The sequence below is a fragment of the Talpa occidentalis genome, unplaced genomic scaffold (assembly GCF_014898055.3).
Source record: "Talpa occidentalis isolate TD23 unplaced genomic scaffold, MPIMG_talOcc4v2.1 talOcc4.10, whole genome shotgun sequence".
Classification (NCBI taxonomy): Eukaryota; Metazoa; Chordata; class Mammalia; order Eulipotyphla; family Talpidae; genus Talpa; species Talpa occidentalis.
This window is the reverse complement of record NW_023600993.1, coordinates 27,698,815-27,717,706: the sequence shown is the minus strand read 5'-3', so window position 1 is coordinate 27,717,706 and position 18,892 is coordinate 27,698,815. Positions and strand designations below refer to the sequence as shown.

Here is an 18,892-nt window from a genome sequence, read left to right as displayed (position 1 = left end):
TGTATTCTAATTTTCTCTATTGTGTTTTCTTACTTCAATTGTGTTAGTGTTCATTTCTAGGGTTTATGGGTGTCATTTTCCAGTGTACAAAACATTGCTTTGTTTTTGTACATGTTAAAGAAAGGTAAAATCCTTTTCAAAAAGCTATGTCACCACCAGATTGTAAATTAATGGTACAGCCTCCTTTATCGTTTCTGTTTTTAAGCCATTTTATTTCCTCATGTGCCCAAGAGTTTTTGCTGATGTCTATTTTCAGTGAGATTCACCTTCCTTAAAAAGCCCTGTGAGTCTTGTGCTATCGTGGCAACATCTTTATGAATCTGCCTACTGGGCCTCCCCTGGTGGCGCAGCAGTTGAGCGCTGGGTTGCGAAGCTGCCCACAGCCTCTGCAGCGCCAGTTCGATCCCTGGCCACCTGGGAGGGTCCCACATGGCGCGCAGACCTCTCCTGCCGCCCGCTGCTCCCCTCAGCAGTGTACTTCGGTCCTTCTGCCTGCTCTGCTCCCCGCTCTGGCTCTGGTGAATTCTCTCACCCTCCCGTGCTTCTGACTGTACCCAGTGCTTGTATAAATAAATAAATAAATCTTAAAAAAAAAATCTGCCTACTGTTTGCTTCTGCCAAGACCTTACAGAGTTCCAGCAAAATTATTGGAGGTGAGGTGTCTGAGCATAGTTAATAAGTTGGCCGTTACGGCACACAGGCTTTCCCCAAGGAGCTTGGGAAGCCTTTAAAGCATTCCATCTTTCTCCTTTTTCTGAGCCTTTTGAAGCCCACTTTGGGGTTCCTGAGATGCCCAGACAATCCTGGGAACTTGGTATAAAACGAGGCAACCAGATATGATACTGAAAAGGGAAGGAGTTGCCACCAGTGTCCTGCTGTCCCAAAGCGGGAGCACGTGCCTAAAGCAGTGTGCTGTCACGCTCAGCTTCACTGAACATCAACCTGGCCAGGAGCCCTGGGGCCTTGCTGACCTGCACTCCAGGAGAACAGATATTCCTTTCAGTCCTAATCTCAGAAGCTCTGGGAGTTAAACCAGAGCGCCTCCCTGCTTCCCCACAAGTTGATGAGCGAGAAAGGAGAGCCAGGCCCTGCCCTCTGGAGCTCCCCTCCCAGGGAAAGAGGAGGTAGAACCCAGGGCTTCACCCACAGGCTTCTGGGTCTGGCTAATAAATGCAGAATCTCACCTGGGGCTGGCTGGAAAGGGCACGCTGACCCTCAGGGCAGTGCTGATAAAGAACTGGAATGCAAAGGCTTAACCTCAGGGCAGTGGGGGTCAGAGGTCAGCCAGACTGGAATCATCAGGGAAGGTATTCCCCAGGATAGGGCTGAGATGGTTATCCCCAAGGAAAAACAGAGTGAGCAAGTCTTGTGCAATGGTACAAATAGGCCAAGTTCTCACCATTCCTTTACATTCCATGCCTTCCTTGATAGGTGCACACAGTGCAGCTTGGAAGCTTGAGCTGGAAGTCCCCACCCACATGGCCAAATGCCTGGACCAGAGGATGTGGGTGGCATGGCGGCCTCATGTGCTTGCCCACTGCTGGCCCTCACAGATGTGCCCCACCCTCAACACCCCATCCAGAGAACTCCTTGCTGCCCACCAGGGTTACCTAAGGACACCAAGGATGCTGGGGAGCTGGTGTGACCCACCATCCTCCATGTCTGAGCCTCTGGGTTGTCCAGACACAGCCAGTTTTGACCTAGCCATCTCAAGTCCAACATGTTACCTTTATTAGAATGAAACACACCCTCACTCCCCAAGAAGGGGTAAGTTTTGGATCTCGAAGGCTGGCCTCAGAGCAGGATTGGCACTGTTCCCCAAGCTGGACTAGGCCTGGCATTCATGGCCTGGAATCCATGGCCCCACCCAGCCACTTAACTCCAATCCGAGATCATCTAGGGCCTGCCCTCAGACAGCTTCCTCCTCTGCCTATGAGTCTATGTCCTCGTAGGTATGCCTCGTGCTGGAGAAAGAGTCTGAGTTGAAATTCTCCTTTGTGGCATTGAGAATGGTGTTCGTGGCCGTTTCTTTAGTGATATAACCATCTGTGACGTCATCGGTCTTCTCCAGGGACGGAGGCCTTAGAAGCCATTAGAGAACAAATAATGAGCTGCATTTTTGGGGGGAGCTGAGTAGAGCAGCAACTCTGAGGCAGCTACAGCCATGCTGGGCTCAGCATTCCTGAGAGGTGGGCTGCCCCATGCCTGCAGGTCCCCACCCAAGCTTCACCACATGCCTGGGAGTAACCTTGGCCTCCAGGACCGATTTTGTTCCATCTCCTAGCCAGGCCCTCCTCTCTCCTGGCCCTAGTTCTACATCTTTGAAGTTCTGCCCACCATCTTCCTCACAGGTATTCATTGAGCATTTGCGCCATGTCAGATAGTGTGCCCCCTGGTTTTTGTGGGCTTAATCCTCCCCAAGGCCCTATGAGGAAAGAAGGCTAGGCTTCCTGGCTCTACCTCTCTGTGCCCCCATTTTTTTTAACCTGTAAAATAGGAGATAGTGACAAGATCTACTTTGCATGGGTTGTGAGGATTCAGTGTGAAAAGGCATGTATAGAACAGTACCTCACGAGATAAATGCTCAATAAGTATTTGCTATTGTCAGTATACTGCTATCATTCCATTTTGCAAATGAAGAAACAGTTCCAGAAGCATTAGGTGACTTCTCTGTACACATGCTAGGAAGTGGTAGAGATAGAACTCCAGGCCCTTGGCTCTCTGTGTTCTGAGCTAGTGTGCTGTTATTCTGCTGCATTGTACTCCCTGTCTCCACAATGGGGCAAACTCCTATTCATCCTTCAAAGTCCTATCCAAGTATCACTTCCTCTGTGAAACCTGTCCCAACAGCTCAAACTAAAATTACTCCCTCCTGGGGCACCTAAGGGTCCTGCACATGCCTCTATCAGAGCCCATTAGTTTGTATATCTGTTTCCCATAAACTATGACTTGCTTAAGGTCAGGGACCTCTTTCCTCTGATAGTCCAGCTCTAGCACAATGCCTAGTGCTGATGTATCAGTGAGAACTTGAGGAGGGAGGGAAGGAAAGTCAGGATGGTGAGAAGGAAGCAGGAGAAGACTAAAGGCTGCAACCCCTGGGGTAGGAGCAGAGGGCACTGGAGACATCAGGCAGCCTCTGCCCATCACTGGTGCTTGGCTCCCTCAGCCCCAGGGGAGTGATGGGCTCTGTGCACCCAAATCCCAGAGGGGTGGTTCTACCAATCATGACAAGTCTTCTCCAGGGGTGCTTAAAAGACCAGAGGCTAGGAACTCCTGTGGAGTCATGAATAAAGACTGATCCTTTTTGAGGAGCGAGGGTTCAGACAGGAAAGGAGAAGCACTCAGAGAGCTTCTTCCAAGCCAGCCTCCCGTGCCCTGGAAGGGGACTCTCCAGAGTGTGCTGGAGGACAGCTCTGAGTGAGCACCCCACTCCAGACAGGCAGCTGGAGGGAGACGGCCTGGCCCCACCTGGCAGGAGAGCCAGGTGTGGAGCAGGAGCTGGCAGAGGCTGGGCAGAGGTGGATGTTGGCATCTAGACAAGATGGGGAAACTGTCATGAATAGAGAGCAGCCCCTTGTCACAGGACCTTCTGGCAAAGAGGCAGGGTTGGGCAATTCCCAACATACTCTCAGTACCAAAGGCTGAAGAATCCGGTCCTGTGCTGATCAAAGCCCAGGGACCTTGCACCTACCTTTTCTTTGTGGTTAAGTGCTCCGAAGAGGGGAGGCTATCGAAGAGGGGCTGATTTTGCGTTTCCGGCAGCAGGAAGCAGAGCAGCAAGGCCAGGGTGGCTGAGAAACAGCAGAGAAAGCTGGGTAGGAAGCTTTCATCCTGACTGATGAGCATCAAGGACATGATGACTCCAGCTGCCGAGACCAGAGTCACCAGCCCCAGACCCGTAGTCCTGGAAGAGAGGTGAGAGTTCATCTGGGGCACCTTGTAGACCCAAGTGGTCGAGCAGGATGGAAGAAACAGCTCTCCCAAACCCTCCTGTGTCCACCCTCACCCAACTTACTGTGCCACCTTGGAGAATTGAGTTCTCCATTGACTCAAAGTAGGTAGTAACTTCCTCTGGGCCTACTCCATGGGCTCAGGGGCGGGAGAAGTAAGACCCACATTGTACTGTGTGGTGTGTGGGGAAGACGTGGGCAGCCAAGCTGGGCGGATAGGAGGATTTTGCTGACAACCAAGGGGCCCCGTGGTGTAAGGCCCGAGCCTCAGAGAGGCCCACACCATTCCAGGCTGTGAGTGCAAGGTGCGGACCAGAGTCCGCCTGTCTGAGGCCCAACCCAACTCTGCACTTGCTCTGTCTCATCTTGAGCTGTTACCTATCTCACTCTGATTCCGTTGTCTGAAATAGGGCTAATGATGGCATCCAGGGATTTTGGGGTGGTGAGGGTTAAATGGGTAATCCTTGCGAACCACTTAGCACACTGCTGGTCAACCGGTGAAGGTCCAGCTCGAGGCTGCTCTTGCTCATCTTGGGACTGTCTCTCTCTCCCCTGTCCCCAGGGCCTTTACCCACCAGGCCCTTACCTGAGGACGGTGGGGAGGAGCTCCACAGAGTAGACTAAGAGCACAGCGAATGAGGCTATCAGGCTGAACTCGCCGAATATGACCAACAAGGTGAATATGGATTTCCACTCTATGGCCAAACAAAGTGACCCTCTGAGGTGAGGAGGGCCAACCTCCTCTCTAGGAGGCCCACCCCTGCTCTCGGCCCTCCCTCTGCCCCTCTCAGAAGGCAACTGAACAGTCCAGTCCCTGGTCATGGGTTGGCTGACTCAAGCATTTAGTCAGAGGAGGGGCAGTCTGCATGAGACCCAGCCAGGCTGAGACTTGGCCCATCCGTGGTAGGAGTTATTCAGTGGGGTAGGAGGAGGTCGCACTGGGACCCCTGTGGCCTCTCCAGCCCCCACACCTCTTCCTCCGGGTTCTCTCCTGCCTTCCACCTTCTCACGAAGAGGCAGCTCCCCCACCCTACCCCCTGCTTCTCCTTGAGCATCCACTCAGTGCCAGGCCTGCGTCCTGTGTGCTGGGCTCCCTGCTCAGGGCCCTCCAGCCTTCCCCTTCATCTTCTGTAAGGTGGACAGGGCAGAAGCTAGACATTCCAGGATGCCTGACTGGGCAGATGGAGGTGTACATGGAATAAGGAAGGCATCATCCAGGTCTGTGGGGACAGAGAGCTGGATCCCCTGCTCACCGACCCAAAGCCAGGAGTTTGCAGCACATTCATCGGCCTCTGCTGGACCCTACCCCAGTCCCATGCCCTGTTTTGGTTCCTGATTTGCTTGGGGTTGGCATGAAATCAAAGATTCAGTTTTATCTATTAGTGACTCTATTTTTGATTTCGCTCACACATTTAAGAATTTTAAACATTTGTTTGACTTGTTAGAGGTCCACTTAAAGAAAAAAAAAAAACCTGGGCCTCCCTGGTGGCACAGCGGTTGAGTGCCGGGTTGCGAAGCTGCCTGCAGCCTCTGCAGTGCAGGTTCGATCCCCGGCTGCTGGGCGAGGGTCCCACATGGCGCAGGAGACCTCTCCTGCTGCCTGCTGCTCCCCTCAGCAGTGTGTTTCCTCGTTCTGCCTGTTCTGCTCCCCGCTCTGGCTCTGGTGGATTCTCTCACCCTCCCGCGCTTCTGACTGTACCCAGTGCTTGTATAAATAAATAAATAAATCTTAAACCCCCCCCCCAAAAAAAAAAAAAAACCCACCAAGCAATAGAAATGTAATAATGAATTCGTTTCCCCACTTCGTTTCAACCAGTCAACACTGCCAACATCTGGGAGAGGAAAGTTCTGGTCAAGACACATAATTCCAGCCCTCAGAGAAATGGGGGTGAGGGAGACCCAGGGCTACTCACTAGCCCTGTGACCAGAGCCATATTCACTGTCCTGAACCCATAGAGTGATGGTACTGTGCCCCCCTGGGAAGGAGGGCCTCCCTGCCAGAGCTGTTCCTGAGAGCTTAGCCCTATGTTACACTCAATTTTAGGGGGCAGGCAGAGGCCATTTTTTCCTGATGAAGTTACAGGTAACAGGCATTTCCTAAGCAGATGCTACAGATGAGAGGCAGGGCCTGGTGTAACAGTGGAAGGACTTTTTTTTTTTTTTTGTAACAAGCCTTCTCACATGGCCTCTGAGGGAGTGCGAGCACTCGTCTTGTCTTGGGACACGCCCCTAAAGTGGACTGTGTGATTAGTGCCCTCTTGGGAGGTGCAAGGGCCTCTGCCGGCTGGGTGGGCTTTGGGTCAGGAGGCTGACTCCCTGGGTGTCTTGCTGACAGGGGCAGGAGGCATGAAGGCTGGTTTGAGGAAAAGCAGGAGGAGGGGGTTGAAGGAGATTTACCTGGGTACATGAAAAGGCTAACCAAGCACAAGAGACAGCCTTGGAAGAAAGTCAAAACCAGGCTCTTCTTCCTCCCTATCTGCTCAAGGAGAAAGATGCAGCCCAGCCAGGCGGGCACATTCATGATGCTGGGGATCAGCATCATGAAGTAAATGTTGGTGCTGAAATCCTTTCTCTGGAAGTTCAGCAGACTGTAGTTGTAAGCAACAGTAAACCTGGAACAAAGGCAGGAGAGAGACACTCAGAGAGGCCTACGCACAGATACTCAGAGAAAGGGGTAGGGAGTAAAGACTGAGGCAAAGGGGAGGGGCAGGTGGGAATGGAGGAGAGAAATGAGCAGAGATTTGGGTCTGTGGCCTCAGCCAGTGTGTCCTAGGCCCCTCTTTCTTCGTGACTGGGTCACCCCCATTCCTGGGTACTCACCACACGCACAGCATCGCCAAGACAACCTTGCGGAGGTAACTATTGCTACAGAAGTCCAGGACAGAGGCCTCAGTCACATTTTTGCTGGAAATATGTAACTATAGGACAAACAGGGCAAGCCAGAGACAGGACTGAGACCTGGGTTTGCTCCCCACATTTACAGGATCCACAAAGCCCACCTGGCCTCCACAGTACCAGCCCAGCCTCTGGCCTTCCCTCCCAAGGTTCAAATTTGCTGTCACCATTCTCAAGCAGCGAGTTGGGCACATCCTCTGGGCTGAAAAGGAGGAGGGGGAGAGAACTTTCTACAGCCCCTGGCCAGACCTACTCCAGGCCTGAAGCGCTTACCTTGTCCAGCAGACTTATAGGAATGGTCTTCTTGTTCACATAAGCGGCATAGCACAGCACCTTCTTGGCCTCCTCCACCTTCCCCTTCATCATCAGCCACCGCGGCGACTCTGGGAGAATCCTGCATGACCCACCTTCTCTCTCATAGATGCCCCAGAGACCCACGTCAGCCCCAGCCCAGCCACAGCTATGAACATGCTGCTCGGGCATGAGGTGGGCACAAAGATACTGCCTGGAACATTAGGACATGCCAACACTTCCGTGCTCTCTACAGAGACTCCCCAACTCCTCCTTCCCCAGAACATTAGACCCACACTATCTTTCAGCGTTGTAAAGAGTAAATGGGTTATCAGGATTAAACGTGATTATTTCCTCACACATCAAACTCCCTAGCCTTTAACACAGGTATCTGTTCCTTCTCTTCTGTTCCTCTCCTTTCACCACCTGCCCAGTTAGTAGTGCCATTTTGTTCCTGTTCTTGGTCCCTCCTTCTCTTGCTCCATCAGTTGTCCCTTTATAGCTTCAATCCCAGATTCCTGTCTGTGACTCCTCTACATTAAACAAAACAAAACAAAACAAAACAAAACAAAACAAAACAAAACAAAACAAAACAAGAAAGCAGACACCCTTCCTTGGCCCTGTCTTAGCTGCTCATAGAAGTCATCACTTTCCCTTCCAACAATCCATCGCTGTCAGAGTCAGCTCCTGGATGGCTCCGATTTCCTGGCTCCTGCTCACTCCTCAACCCCCTGCCCCTGCGCTGACACCACCTCAAGGTCACCAAGGCCAAGACCCTTCCACGGTCTCCCTTTTCTTGCCTTCAACTCTGACCACTCCACTGTCCTTGAACTTTTGCCTTTCGACACCTTTCCTTCTTGTTTTCTGACCACCTCTCTGACATCTTTTTGAGTTCTCCTCTGAGGGCAGTTAATGCCACGTGTCAGAAGCTCTGCCCTTGGTTCTTTCTCATCCCATCCACATGGGCTTTCTCCCAGGAAAAATTCTAACATCCCATCTCTTCAAGGACCCTCTACACCCCTCAATCTCCAGCTCATCAGACTCCACCCCTGTGGGCGCCCTGTATGTGTTTGCTCACCAGATATAGAAGATGAGGGGAAACACAGGCGCTCCGCCCACCAGGAATAGCAGGCGCCAGTGTGGCAGGCTGTAGGCAAGCGCTGTCAGGAATATGATCCCCACAGTGAAAAAGCAGTTTTCCAGGATGATGGCATGGGCCCGGTGCTTGCCCACCAGCCACTCAGAGGCTGTTCAGAGGCCAAGCAGACAAAATAACAGTTAGGTCAGGGCCCCAGGGCTGCCCTTATACCCAGCCTTCTGACTGGGCAGCTGTTTTTCTGCCTGCTCATGATCTGCCTAGGTCGAGAGATAGTCAGGGCACCTCTGTGCCCTGGTGGGGCACACACAAGACCCCTTGCCTGACCTCCCAATCACATTAATAACCTCCAGTCCATTCTTCTCAACCTGGCCACTCCCTCTGAACCCCTCCAGCGTGACCACAGGCCTCGCTCGTTGAGACAGCCTGGGTGGGGCACAGTACCTCACATGTATGGCCCGACAGCGGGAGAGGCAAGGGATCAGTGCCCTTATCTTTGCTCTTAGTGCATCCGTGCTTTGGCCACCTAGCCTAGGGCTCTGTAGAGGACCTGTTTCTGGCTGTCTGGGCTCTGGCAAGCTCCCAGTGAGAAGAGGTCTCCTGTTAGGGACCCTGTGTACACCAGGTAATAGCAGCTGTGAGGCAGAATGAGGGTATGGGCACTTGGGCTTTCTCACCACACAGACCTGGAGTAAAACCCAGTTCCTTCACTTAACTGTAGCTGCCCTGTGACCTAGAGCAAGCTGGTTAGCTTCCTGAGGCTCAAACTCCTCCCCAGTTAACTACTAAGGCACTCAGGATGAGACAAGACTGCATAACAAGGGCTTAGCACTCACCTGGCCCTTCTTAAGGGTTCAATAAGTATCAGCAATGGCAGGGTACAGGTGGAAGGGACTCAAGGCATATGAGGAGGTAGGCTAGAGAATGAGGCTGGGAGATGGTCGGGTCACAGATTCTCTAGCATCTCCAGACAACCAGAGAAGGTGGCAACTACCCAACCTCTCGGCCACAGAGCAGCAAGTGCCAGCCCCACTCCCATGCATCAGCCCTGCCCCCACAGTCTCACCTAAAGACACGCTGCTGATGAGGTAGCCTATCACCGCCTGGGACACGCCGAAGCGGAAGAAGAGATACTGGTGAAAGCTCCTGACAAAAGCTGTCCCGAAGCCGAAGATGATCAGTCCCAGCAGCGAGAGCAGGATGGAAGGGTAGCGGCCCAGCCTGTGGGCGCCAAAGGGAGGCTGCTCCAAGCACATGGACCTCCCTGACTGGCCCAAGGCCTGCACCCGTGGCCAGGCCCTGAGCTACTCCACCGGCCTCCATGGCACCTCCACCCTCACCTCCCCCAGCTCGAGACTCTACAGCTCTGAATGCCCATGAGGAGAAGCAGGAGCATCCCTGGGACAAGAGGGAAATCCAAGAGACTCACTTGTCACTTATGAACCCGAAGATGATAGATCCTATCAGGATCCCTGACCAGAATATGGTCTGCACGATATCCCAATTCGATTTCTTGTCACACACCAAGTCAAACTGAGGGTTAGACACAGGGATTGGCCACTGGCCTCCACCCAAGATCGGTCTTCTGGATCCAGAGACTGAACTGGCCCCAGGGTGGGCCTTTAAGTAAAAAGGATGCAAGGCAGATAGGCAGGTAACTGTGTGTACAGCATGCCTCAGCTCTGTTACCTCTGCACCCCACATCCTATCCTGCACTTGGCAGGCTCTGGGAGGTAAGCCACAAGAGAGAAGTGAAAGGCACAGGCCAAGATGGGGTGTAACTGGAGAGGGATATGAACAGAGGCAGAATAGGGTTCCTAACCCTTTCCCCAAATACAGAAGCTGGGACCCAACTTATTACTTAGAGATTCCTATGGGGAAGGTCTGTGCTGTGAAGGGCCCAGGTTACAGCTTAAGTTCAGACACTCTGTAAGAGGTACCTGCTCAAAGCTGCCTCATCCCCCAGTTCCGTATTTGTTCAGGGGGCAGAGTCACAACTGCAGCCGCAACTCACTGGACAGATGGCAAACCCAGCCATGTGACACCTACCCCTACCCCAACCCACCTTAGCTGGCTAAGAGAGGTGAGAGGCCAGGGCTGGGCAGCAGGAATCCTGGCCCTGGCCCTAGGCCTGCAGGTTGACCTTAGACCAATTGCTGCCCCTCCTTAGTCTCAGTTTCCTCAGCTATTCCATGAGGGCACAGCTCTGCGCACACGGGATAGTTACAGATAACTCAGGACAAGACATACCTCATTGATCAGGGATCGCTCCTGGGCATAAGGGTAAATCCATCCATCTTGGCATGATACTGTATCGTTGAGGCCAAAATGGATGATAGAATCTAGACTCCAGGTCACAGGCAAGTACATGAGACACGTCAGGAAACTGCCATTGGGTTCTCTGGGCAGAGTCAGATTCAGCTGCTCAGCCATTGATAGATTGGGGCCGACTGCCAGTATCCAGCTGGTATTGCAATAGGGTTTCTGGGCTGTGAACACGAAGTAGTCAACAAAACTGAAGAAGGCCGATAGGCTGATGGGGATGAAGGTGAGGGCCACCAGCCTCCGCTGGAATGTGCCAAACTCCCCCACCGCATTCAGGATGTGGGCAAACTTGTCATCCTGCTTAGTGTCTAGGGAGCTCAATCTCTGTAACAGCATTTCCAGCACCCAGAAATGGGAGCGTTTTGATGTATCATGACTCAACTTCCTGGGAGAAGTCTGGGAGGCCTTGGAGTTGGTTTCCTCTGCCATCTGTTTAAAGAAAGGATGCAGCTCAGTCTCTGCTGATAAAACCCCCAGGCATGAGAGACCAGCAGAGGGGTCACTGACCAGAAAACTGGCCCCTCTGACTTGAAACAATATGATTGCAACCTTGATGTTCTTTGTAGTTCTGTTTTGGAAGTTCCTTAGTTAACATAATGTGTTATTATGATCTACCTATTGACCCACCCAACCAAATTTTAGCATATTTAATACTTTCTTAATGTTTTATTTATATTTTAAAAGATTTATTTTATTTATTCATGCATACAAGAAATGGTGTGAAGGCCAGAGGAGCGGGAGGTAAGAGGATTCACCAGAGACAGAGTAGGGAACAGAACAGGCAGATCTGCTGAAATGCACTGCTGAGGGGAGCAGCGGGCGAGACAGGAGAGGTCTGCTGCGTGTGCCATGTGGACCGTGCTGCAGTAGCTGGCGATAGCTTGATAGTGCCAAGACTTAACCCTGTGCCACCAGGGAGGCCCACTTTTTAAATTTTTTAGGCAATACTATGCATCTATTGTCATGAATAAATTCTGAGGAGCTCTCCTACAACTTTACACACATAATGAGGCACCATTTGTGCCTTGCAAGGTAGCAGAGGTTACTAGGGACAATTCCTTCAAAAAAAATTAAAAAATCTGGATAGGAAATGAGCAGGAACTGAGGCAAAGTGGGAAACTGGAAGCCTGGGTTAAAAATGGGGAACTAGGGTTGGTGCAGTGGAGCACCAAAGGATAGTGATATATAGCAGAACAAAGCCAAACAGGGAAGTTAGCTACATTGGCTGTGTGGAGCATGATCACACTGTCAATTAAGGATGGTACCTTGAAACAGTAGCACAGAAGGGGAACTAAACTTACAACCGTTTATGAGTCAAAACCCTCAGCAGAGCCTCCACTGTGACACTGTCTGCAGCCTCTGCAAGGCAGGTTCGATTCCCAGGCGGCCAGGGAGAAACCCACATGGCATGGCAGACCTCTCCTGTCTTGCCCGCTGCTCCCCTCAGCAGTGTTTTTGGTTCATCTGACTGTTCTGCTCCCCGCTCTGTCTCCAGTGAATTCTCTCACCCCCCCCTCCCCGTGCCTCTGACTACACCCCAATACAGTATAAATAAAAATAAATAAAAATAAATCTTAAAAAAAAAAACCCTCAGCAGAACTGAAGAGGTTCTGGGTTGGGGCACCCCTGAGCTACCAGCAAAAGCAGCAGCAAGTCTTCTGTGAAGGAAAATTTCTCCAAGTTAAGCTTGCAGGACTTTCAAATAACCCAAAACAGAGATTGTCAGACATAAGAAGGCAAGCCATTCTGAGTCAAGAGGAACAAGGAAAAGATTTAGACTGTAGATGTCAGAACTGCCTGATACAGAACATAGAGCAGTTCCCATACAAGGAATACAGATTTTTCTCACGCCTGCTTGGAGCATTTGCAAATCTTGACCACATACTAGGCAATAAAGCAAACCTCAAGAAATTTCAAAGAATAGCCATCATATAGACCTCTCTTCTGATTTCAATGCAATTAAATTAGAAGTCACTATAAAAGAGCTGCATTAAAAATTCTTGTATTTTTTTTCATACATTTGTAATACAGTTACAATCATCTGTCACAGTCTGCATTCCATCCTGGGATCTTTCAATCTCTTAGTTATTTAAAAAACTTATACATGTTGGGGTTCACTCTTTGAACTATAAAATTCTACATGTTTTGACAAATGCATAGGTCATGGATCCACCATTAGACTATCAGACAGGAATTTCACTGTGCTAAAAAATTCTCCTGTGCTCCACCTAGTAAACCTTCCTCTCTCCTCTCCAATGCTTGCCAACCATTGATGTCTTTACTATATATCTTGTCTTTTCCAGAATATCATATAGCTGGAATAGTTAAGAATGGCTCCTATCACTCAGTGATATGCACTTAGGGACCATTCATGTCTTCGTATGGCCTAATAGGTCTTTTACTAAATAGTATTCTACTATATCCATGTATATAGTTTGTTTATCCATTGACCTATTGAAGGGCATCTTGGTTGCTTCCAGTGTTTGGCAATTGTGAATAAAGCTGCTATAAACATTTGTTTGCAGGTTTTAATAGGGACATAATTTTCAAATCAGTTGGGTAAATACCTAGGAACACAAATGCTGGATCATATGCTAAAACTATGTTTATCTTTGTAAGAAACTGCCAAACTGTACCATTTTGCACTCCCACGAGCAATGAATAAGAATTCTTGTTCTGCATCCTAGCCAGCAATTGGTATGAACAGTTTATTGGACTTTATTCATCGTAATAGGTGTACAATGTCACCTCATTCTTTCATTTTTTTCATTTGTTTAAATTGCCATCCCTAATGACAAGAATGCAAAACATCTTGCATATAAAGCTTTTTTTGGCCATCTGTCTATCTTCTTTGGTGAATTATCTTTTCAGATGTTTTGCTCATTTTTCAATTGGAATGTTTATTTTCTTACCCTTGAGTTTTGAATTATTTGTATATTTCAGGTATCAGTCTTTTATCAGATATATGTTTTGCAGATATCTTCTCCAGCCCATGTCTAGTTTTTTTATTCTCTTAGCAGCCTTTTTGCAGAGCAGAAGTTTTTAATTGTATTAACACTCAACTTACCACCTTTTTGTTTCATAGATCTTTGCTTTTGGCACATTCATTGCAGATCCAAAATGACCTAAATTTTCTTCTGTTTTCATGTATAAGTTTTATAGTTTTATGTTTTACATATAGTTCTATCATCTACTTTAAGTTAATTTTCATAAAGGGTATAAGAGTTGTATGTACAATAGATTAATCTGTTTGCATATGGACATAAAATTACTCCAGTACCAGTTTTGAAATGTCAATCCTGATTTAATTGCTTTAGCTTCTCTGATCAGTTGACTGTATTTGTATGTGTCTATTTTGCTCCATGACTTTATGTAGCTATTATTTTGCCGATACCATGCTATTTTGATTATAGTAACATATTAAAACTTACAGTAAGTTTTACAATCAGCTAATGTGAGTCTTCCAGCTCTATTCTTTTTCACTATTGTGTTAGCTATCTTAGGTCTTTTGCCTTTCCATATGAATTTTAAAATTAGTTTGTTGAAAACAAAAGTAAAAACTATATATATGATCATATCAATAGATGCTGAGAAAGCATTTGATGGAGTCCAACATCCATTTATGATGAAGGCCCTAGAAATTCTTGGGATAGAAGGAAACACACCTTAACATAATAAAAGCCATGTATAACAAACCCACAGCTAATAGTCTTAATTGTGAAAAACTGAAAGCCTTTCCTTTAAGATCTGGAACAAAACAAGGATGTCCACTCTTACCACTGCTTTTCAGTGTAATACTGAATGTCCTAGCTAGAGCAATTAGGCAAGGGAAAGCTATACAAGGACTCCAAATAGGGAAATAAGAAGTAAAACTATCACTATTTGCAGATGATATGATAACATAGAGAGACCCCTAAAAACGCCACAGAAAAACTAATGAATATTAGTTTGTTGCTATCTGGAAAATAAGTTGCTGTGCTTTTGATTGAGACTGTAGAATTCTGCATTAACAAATATAGAAGCATGGAAATAGAAAGTCACCAGTTGGCAAGCATCACAGTTATAATTGCTGCAGGCAAGAATCATTGATGGATATTTTTTTTTTTACTTTTCCATTTTATTTTTATTAAGCACTACATAATATATTTGCCATGCTACCTAACGTAGTGCAGAATTTTCTAGTAGGATTAGATGTGTATAAGTTATTTTTCATCAATCAGGAAACTGTTTCTTTTAATCAATGGTCTCCAAACACTTTGACATGTAGTAACGGTTAACTCCTGAGATGCGCCTGTCTCTTTCCATCAAATTCCACTGATAGGAAAAATGGGCAATCCTTTTTCCTTGCCCCATTGGAGAACCTGTGGATGAAAGCGGTGGCCACTCCGGGGATGAACAAGCACACGCCCATCACAGCGACCCCGGGGAGGATCTCGAACCACATCGCAACTCCCCATTGATGGATATATTAAAACTCAAGGATGAAAAGACAAGAAACAGATGTCTGCATAGTCTGAAAGTATCTCCCCACAAAACACTTATTAATGTAGGAAGAGGATGTAGGAAGAGGAAAATAATAACTTTGTAATGAAGAAACTTGGCAGACACCACTTCAATCAAGTGATCAAAATTAAAAATCACCAGTAACAGGACATACTGACATCAGGTAACCCTTGATATCATGCACTGAGAAGGTCACATCACTCCTGGTTTAAACTATTGTATGGTTATGTAAGATGCTAACATTGGTAAAGTGTACCATTTACAACTTTTTTGTGACTCTAAAATTATTTCAAACAAAAAAGGTTTTTTAAAACAGAGAAGTTGAGAAAGACATCATTTACAATAGTAAGAAAATGTAAACTCAGGTAAAACTTAACAAAATATGTGCATGAAACTCAGTAGAATGGCTATTATTTAAAACACACACATATACACACGGACATACACACACAGAGACAACAAATATTGGCAAAAAACAAGAGAAATTGGAACCCTTGTACATTGCTGATGGGAATATAAAAAATACAGTAGTCACTGTAGAAAAGTATGGCAGTTCCTCAAAAAAGTATAGGATTACCTCTTGTTCTGGCAATTCAACTTCTGGGTATAAACCCAAAATAATTGAAAGTAGGAACTCAAACAGATAGTTGCATGCCAATATTCATAGTAGCATTATTTACAATAGCCCAAAAGTGGAAGCAACACATGTGTCCATTGGGGGATGTGTAGAGAAGCGAAATATGGTCTCTACAAACAATGGAAGATTATTCAGCCTTCAAAATAAATGAAATTCTGATATATACTATAACATGGATGAACCTTGAAGACCATATGCTAATTTAAATAAGCCGGTCACAAAAGGGCAAATGTATAACTCCACTTACATGAGATACTTAGAGTAATCAAAAAAATGGGGACATAAAATAGAATGGTAGTTGTCAGGGTCTGAGAGGAGGAAAGAACAGGGAATTTTTGTATAATGGGTTCGAAGTTTCAATTGGGGAAAATGAGAAAGTTCTTGAGATGAATGGCCTCAAACAATGTGAACGTACTCTAAATACATCTTAGAAATGGTCAAAATAAATAAACTCATACAACTCAATAGCAAAAGAACAAACAATCCAATTGAAAAATAAGTGAAGGAACTGAATAGATATTTTTTCAAAGAGACATGTAAAAGGCCAACAGGTTCATGAAAAGATGCTCAACATCACTAACCACCAAAGGAATGCAAAACAAAACCACAAAGAGATATGACCTCAAGCCTATTAGAATGGCTGTCATCAAAAAGACAACACAAGTGCATAGTTGCATGCCAATAGTGAGGATATAGAGAAAAAAGAACCCTCCTACCCATCGGTAGGAATGTAAATTTGTGCAGTCACTGAAAAACCATATGGAGGCTATATGATCCAAGAATCTCACTTCTAGGTAGATAGCTAAAGAAAGTGCAATCACTATCTCGAATAGATGTCTGGACTCTCACGTTCATTGCAGTTATCACAACAGCCAAGAAATGGAAACGCTATTGTCCACCCATGGGTGAGCACATAAAGGTGTGGTATATGTACACAACAGAATATTATTTAGCTATGACAAAAAAAGAAACCCTGCAGGTTAGGACAACATAGATGGATCTCGAAAGCATCATGCTAACTGAAATAAGACAAACATAAATAATTCATGGTATCACTTATATGTGGAACTGAAAAAACAAAGTCAAACTCATAGAAACCTGCAGAACTCAGAAGTTTTGCAGATCTGTACTAGGGAACCATCTGTATCAAGGCATTGGGCCTTGTTTTAAGCCACTAAGCCTCTGGTAATTTGTTACAGCAGTTACAGAAAACTAATGCCCTGTTATGCATAGAGGGGAGTGGAAGTGGCCAGAGCAGATCTCCCAGGGAGGGAAGCTTTGTCTCCTCACAGAGATTTCGCTTTCAGGTCTGGAACCAGCTGTACCAGCCCTTCCTGCAAGGTCCCCGTCAGTGACCGCCCTCTTCCCCCACACCAGCATCATCTGGGCTCTGCCAGTACAAGACCCTGCTACTGACCCCAAAGGAACCCTTTCCAGGTGGATAGGCCCCAGGCAATTGGTTCTCAATGTACAAAAACAGGAGACTGAGTCCTGGGAAGAAAGGTATAGCCAGAACTGGCACTCCATCTGAGGCAGGAAACAGTCCTGAGCCACACCTGAGAACTCAGACTCCCTGTGAGGGCAGCCAGCTCCTTCCACAGACTCCCCACAGCCGACCCGGCTCCTGCTGGCTCCTGTCCACATCTGTGCTGAGAATGCAGCCCCACAATTTCTCAGGATCATCATAATCTCCATCCTCCACCACCTCCCAGCCCCTCCTCCCTAAAGATAAGACCACAAGCGAAAGCCAGGGCCTACCAGACCACAATCCAGGTCCAGCGGGACTCTAGGAAGAGGAACCGTGGGTTTCTTTGGTGGCTAGGGAGTGGTATCACAATGGGATGGAGGAGTCCTGCGGCGGGGGGGGGGGGGGGGGGGGGGGGGCGGGGGGGGTGTGAGAATGGTGGGGAGCAGCATTCTACTCCAGGAGCACAGCTGACCACACCCTAAGGTCAGGATGGGTAGAGCAGGTTGAGAAAATCCCCGCATGAACCCATCCCATGCCTTGGTACAGACTGCTCCCAGGACATGGAGCACCAGCACCAGCCCTTCCCATAAAGACTCCATGTCCACTGAGGGAAATTATCCCATCATTCCAGACACAGCTTGCCCAACCCCGGTCCCCATGCCTAATGGGGAGAGAGTTTATAGGCAACAGAATCAGAGAAGAAATAGGCCCTACCAGCAGCAGCAGCTCCCAGTCCTGGGGGCAGAGGTGGGAGCTGAGTAACAACCTAGACCTCAGTGGCCCAGTGAGAGGAAGAGCCGGGCACAGCCTTCCAGCCAGTGGGTGGTGCTCATAACCAATGTGATAGAAGGTGGAGCTTTTCCAACCCCACCCCCCTGAGCAGGGCCTGATGGGAAATGGGGGGGGGGCTGGGCATCTGGCAGTTAATCTGCTGGGCTTTGGGGCAGTTAGACTGTTGAGGCTCTTGGCCAGTTGAAATGCTGGGGCTGTTGACCAGTTAAAACTGCTGGACTTTTGACATACAAACTACTGGGCTCTTAGGCAGTTAAGCTGCTGAGGCTCTTGGCTAGTCCAACTGCTGGGACTTTGATCAGATAAATTACTGGGCTTTCAACCAGATAAACTGTTGGATTTGGGGGCAGTTAAATTGCTGGGGTTTTTAACCACTTAAGCTTCTGGGGCTTTGGCAGTGGAGCTGCTGGTGAGGATGGGCGTCTGCAGAAGCCACCAACTTGCCACATAAGGCTTTGGCTTGGCCCTGGATCTCTGCTCAGTGCACTCTGGAGTGGAAAAGACGACTTCTGTCCACATGCCAGCCTGTGAATTCATTCTCGCTGGCTCTCTCTCTCCACTTTGCTCACTCCCTAAGTCCGGTTTCTCACTCTCTAAATCTCAGGCTGTAAACGTGGTTATTGTTTCAGAGCACGTACTTGCTTTTGGGTCTTGTTCTGTCGTTGTCCGCGCTGGGGTCATATGCCCTGGGGTCATATGCTCACCTTTGACTTCACTACCGATGTTGTGCAGGACAGTTCTTTCACTGCAGCGGGAGGGTGGAGGGAGGAGGGTGCAAGTTAAAGATTCGGTGGTAGGAAGACTGGGGAGCTGCCACATGTGGGAGGAGAAGCTATCTGTTATGGGTAGGAGGAAGGGCTCAGGATGCCCAGTGGAAATCAGAAGTAGTCTCTGGTGAAAGCTGGAAAACAAACTGATCTTTAAAAGCTGATAGG

General features: G+C 48.0%; 1 protein-coding gene and 1 pseudogene across 3 annotated transcripts; both read right to left on the bottom strand.

Moving 5' to 3' along the window:
- Positions 1-1,698: 1,698 nt before the first annotated feature.
- On the bottom strand, positions 1,699-18,041 carry SLC22A14 (solute carrier family 22 member 14). 3 transcript variants are annotated; one of them, XM_037526580.2, is made up of 12 exons: positions 17,456-17,553; positions 17,254-17,346; positions 10,483-10,986; positions 9,662-9,852; positions 9,299-9,453; positions 8,215-8,383; positions 7,119-7,239; positions 6,771-6,868; positions 6,348-6,562; positions 4,537-4,645; positions 3,692-3,904; positions 1,699-2,081 (listed from the first exon to the last, which is right to left on the bottom strand). In XM_037526580.2, exons 3-12 carry the CDS (start codon positions 10,984-10,986, stop codon positions 1,931-1,933), a joined length of 1,926 nt encoding a protein of 641 aa, XP_037382477.1. In that variant the 5' UTR covers positions 17,254-17,346; positions 17,456-17,553; the 3' UTR covers positions 1,699-1,930. The 3 variants fall into 3 exon arrangements, with proteins under 3 accessions (XP_037382477.1, XP_037382485.1, XP_037382474.1); XM_037526588.2 differs by lacking the exons at positions 17,254-17,346; positions 17,456-17,553 and adding an exon at positions 17,880-18,041 and having other exon boundaries at positions 9,662-9,765; XM_037526577.2 differs by lacking the exon at positions 17,254-17,346.
- On the bottom strand, positions 14,458-15,080 carry LOC119258088 (NADH dehydrogenase [ubiquinone] 1 alpha subcomplex subunit 1-like; annotated as a pseudogene).
- Positions 18,042-18,892: the final 851 nt, after the last annotated feature.

Excerpts from the sequence above, each read along its gene's own strand:
- SLC22A14 (XM_037526580.2), bottom strand. The coding sequence starts at position 10,986 with ATGGCAGAGGAAACCAACTCCAAGGCCTCCCAGACTTCTCCCAGGAAG. Across the intron at positions 8,384-9,298 it reads CATCAGCAGCGTGTCTTTAG|CCTCTGAGTGGCTGGTGGGC; the intron begins GTGAGACTGTGG and ends GCCTCTGAACAG. Across the intron at positions 3,905-4,536 it reads CTCCTCCCCACCGTCCTCAG|GACTACGGGTCTGGGGCTGG; the intron begins GTAAGGGCCTGG and ends CCTCTCTTCCAG.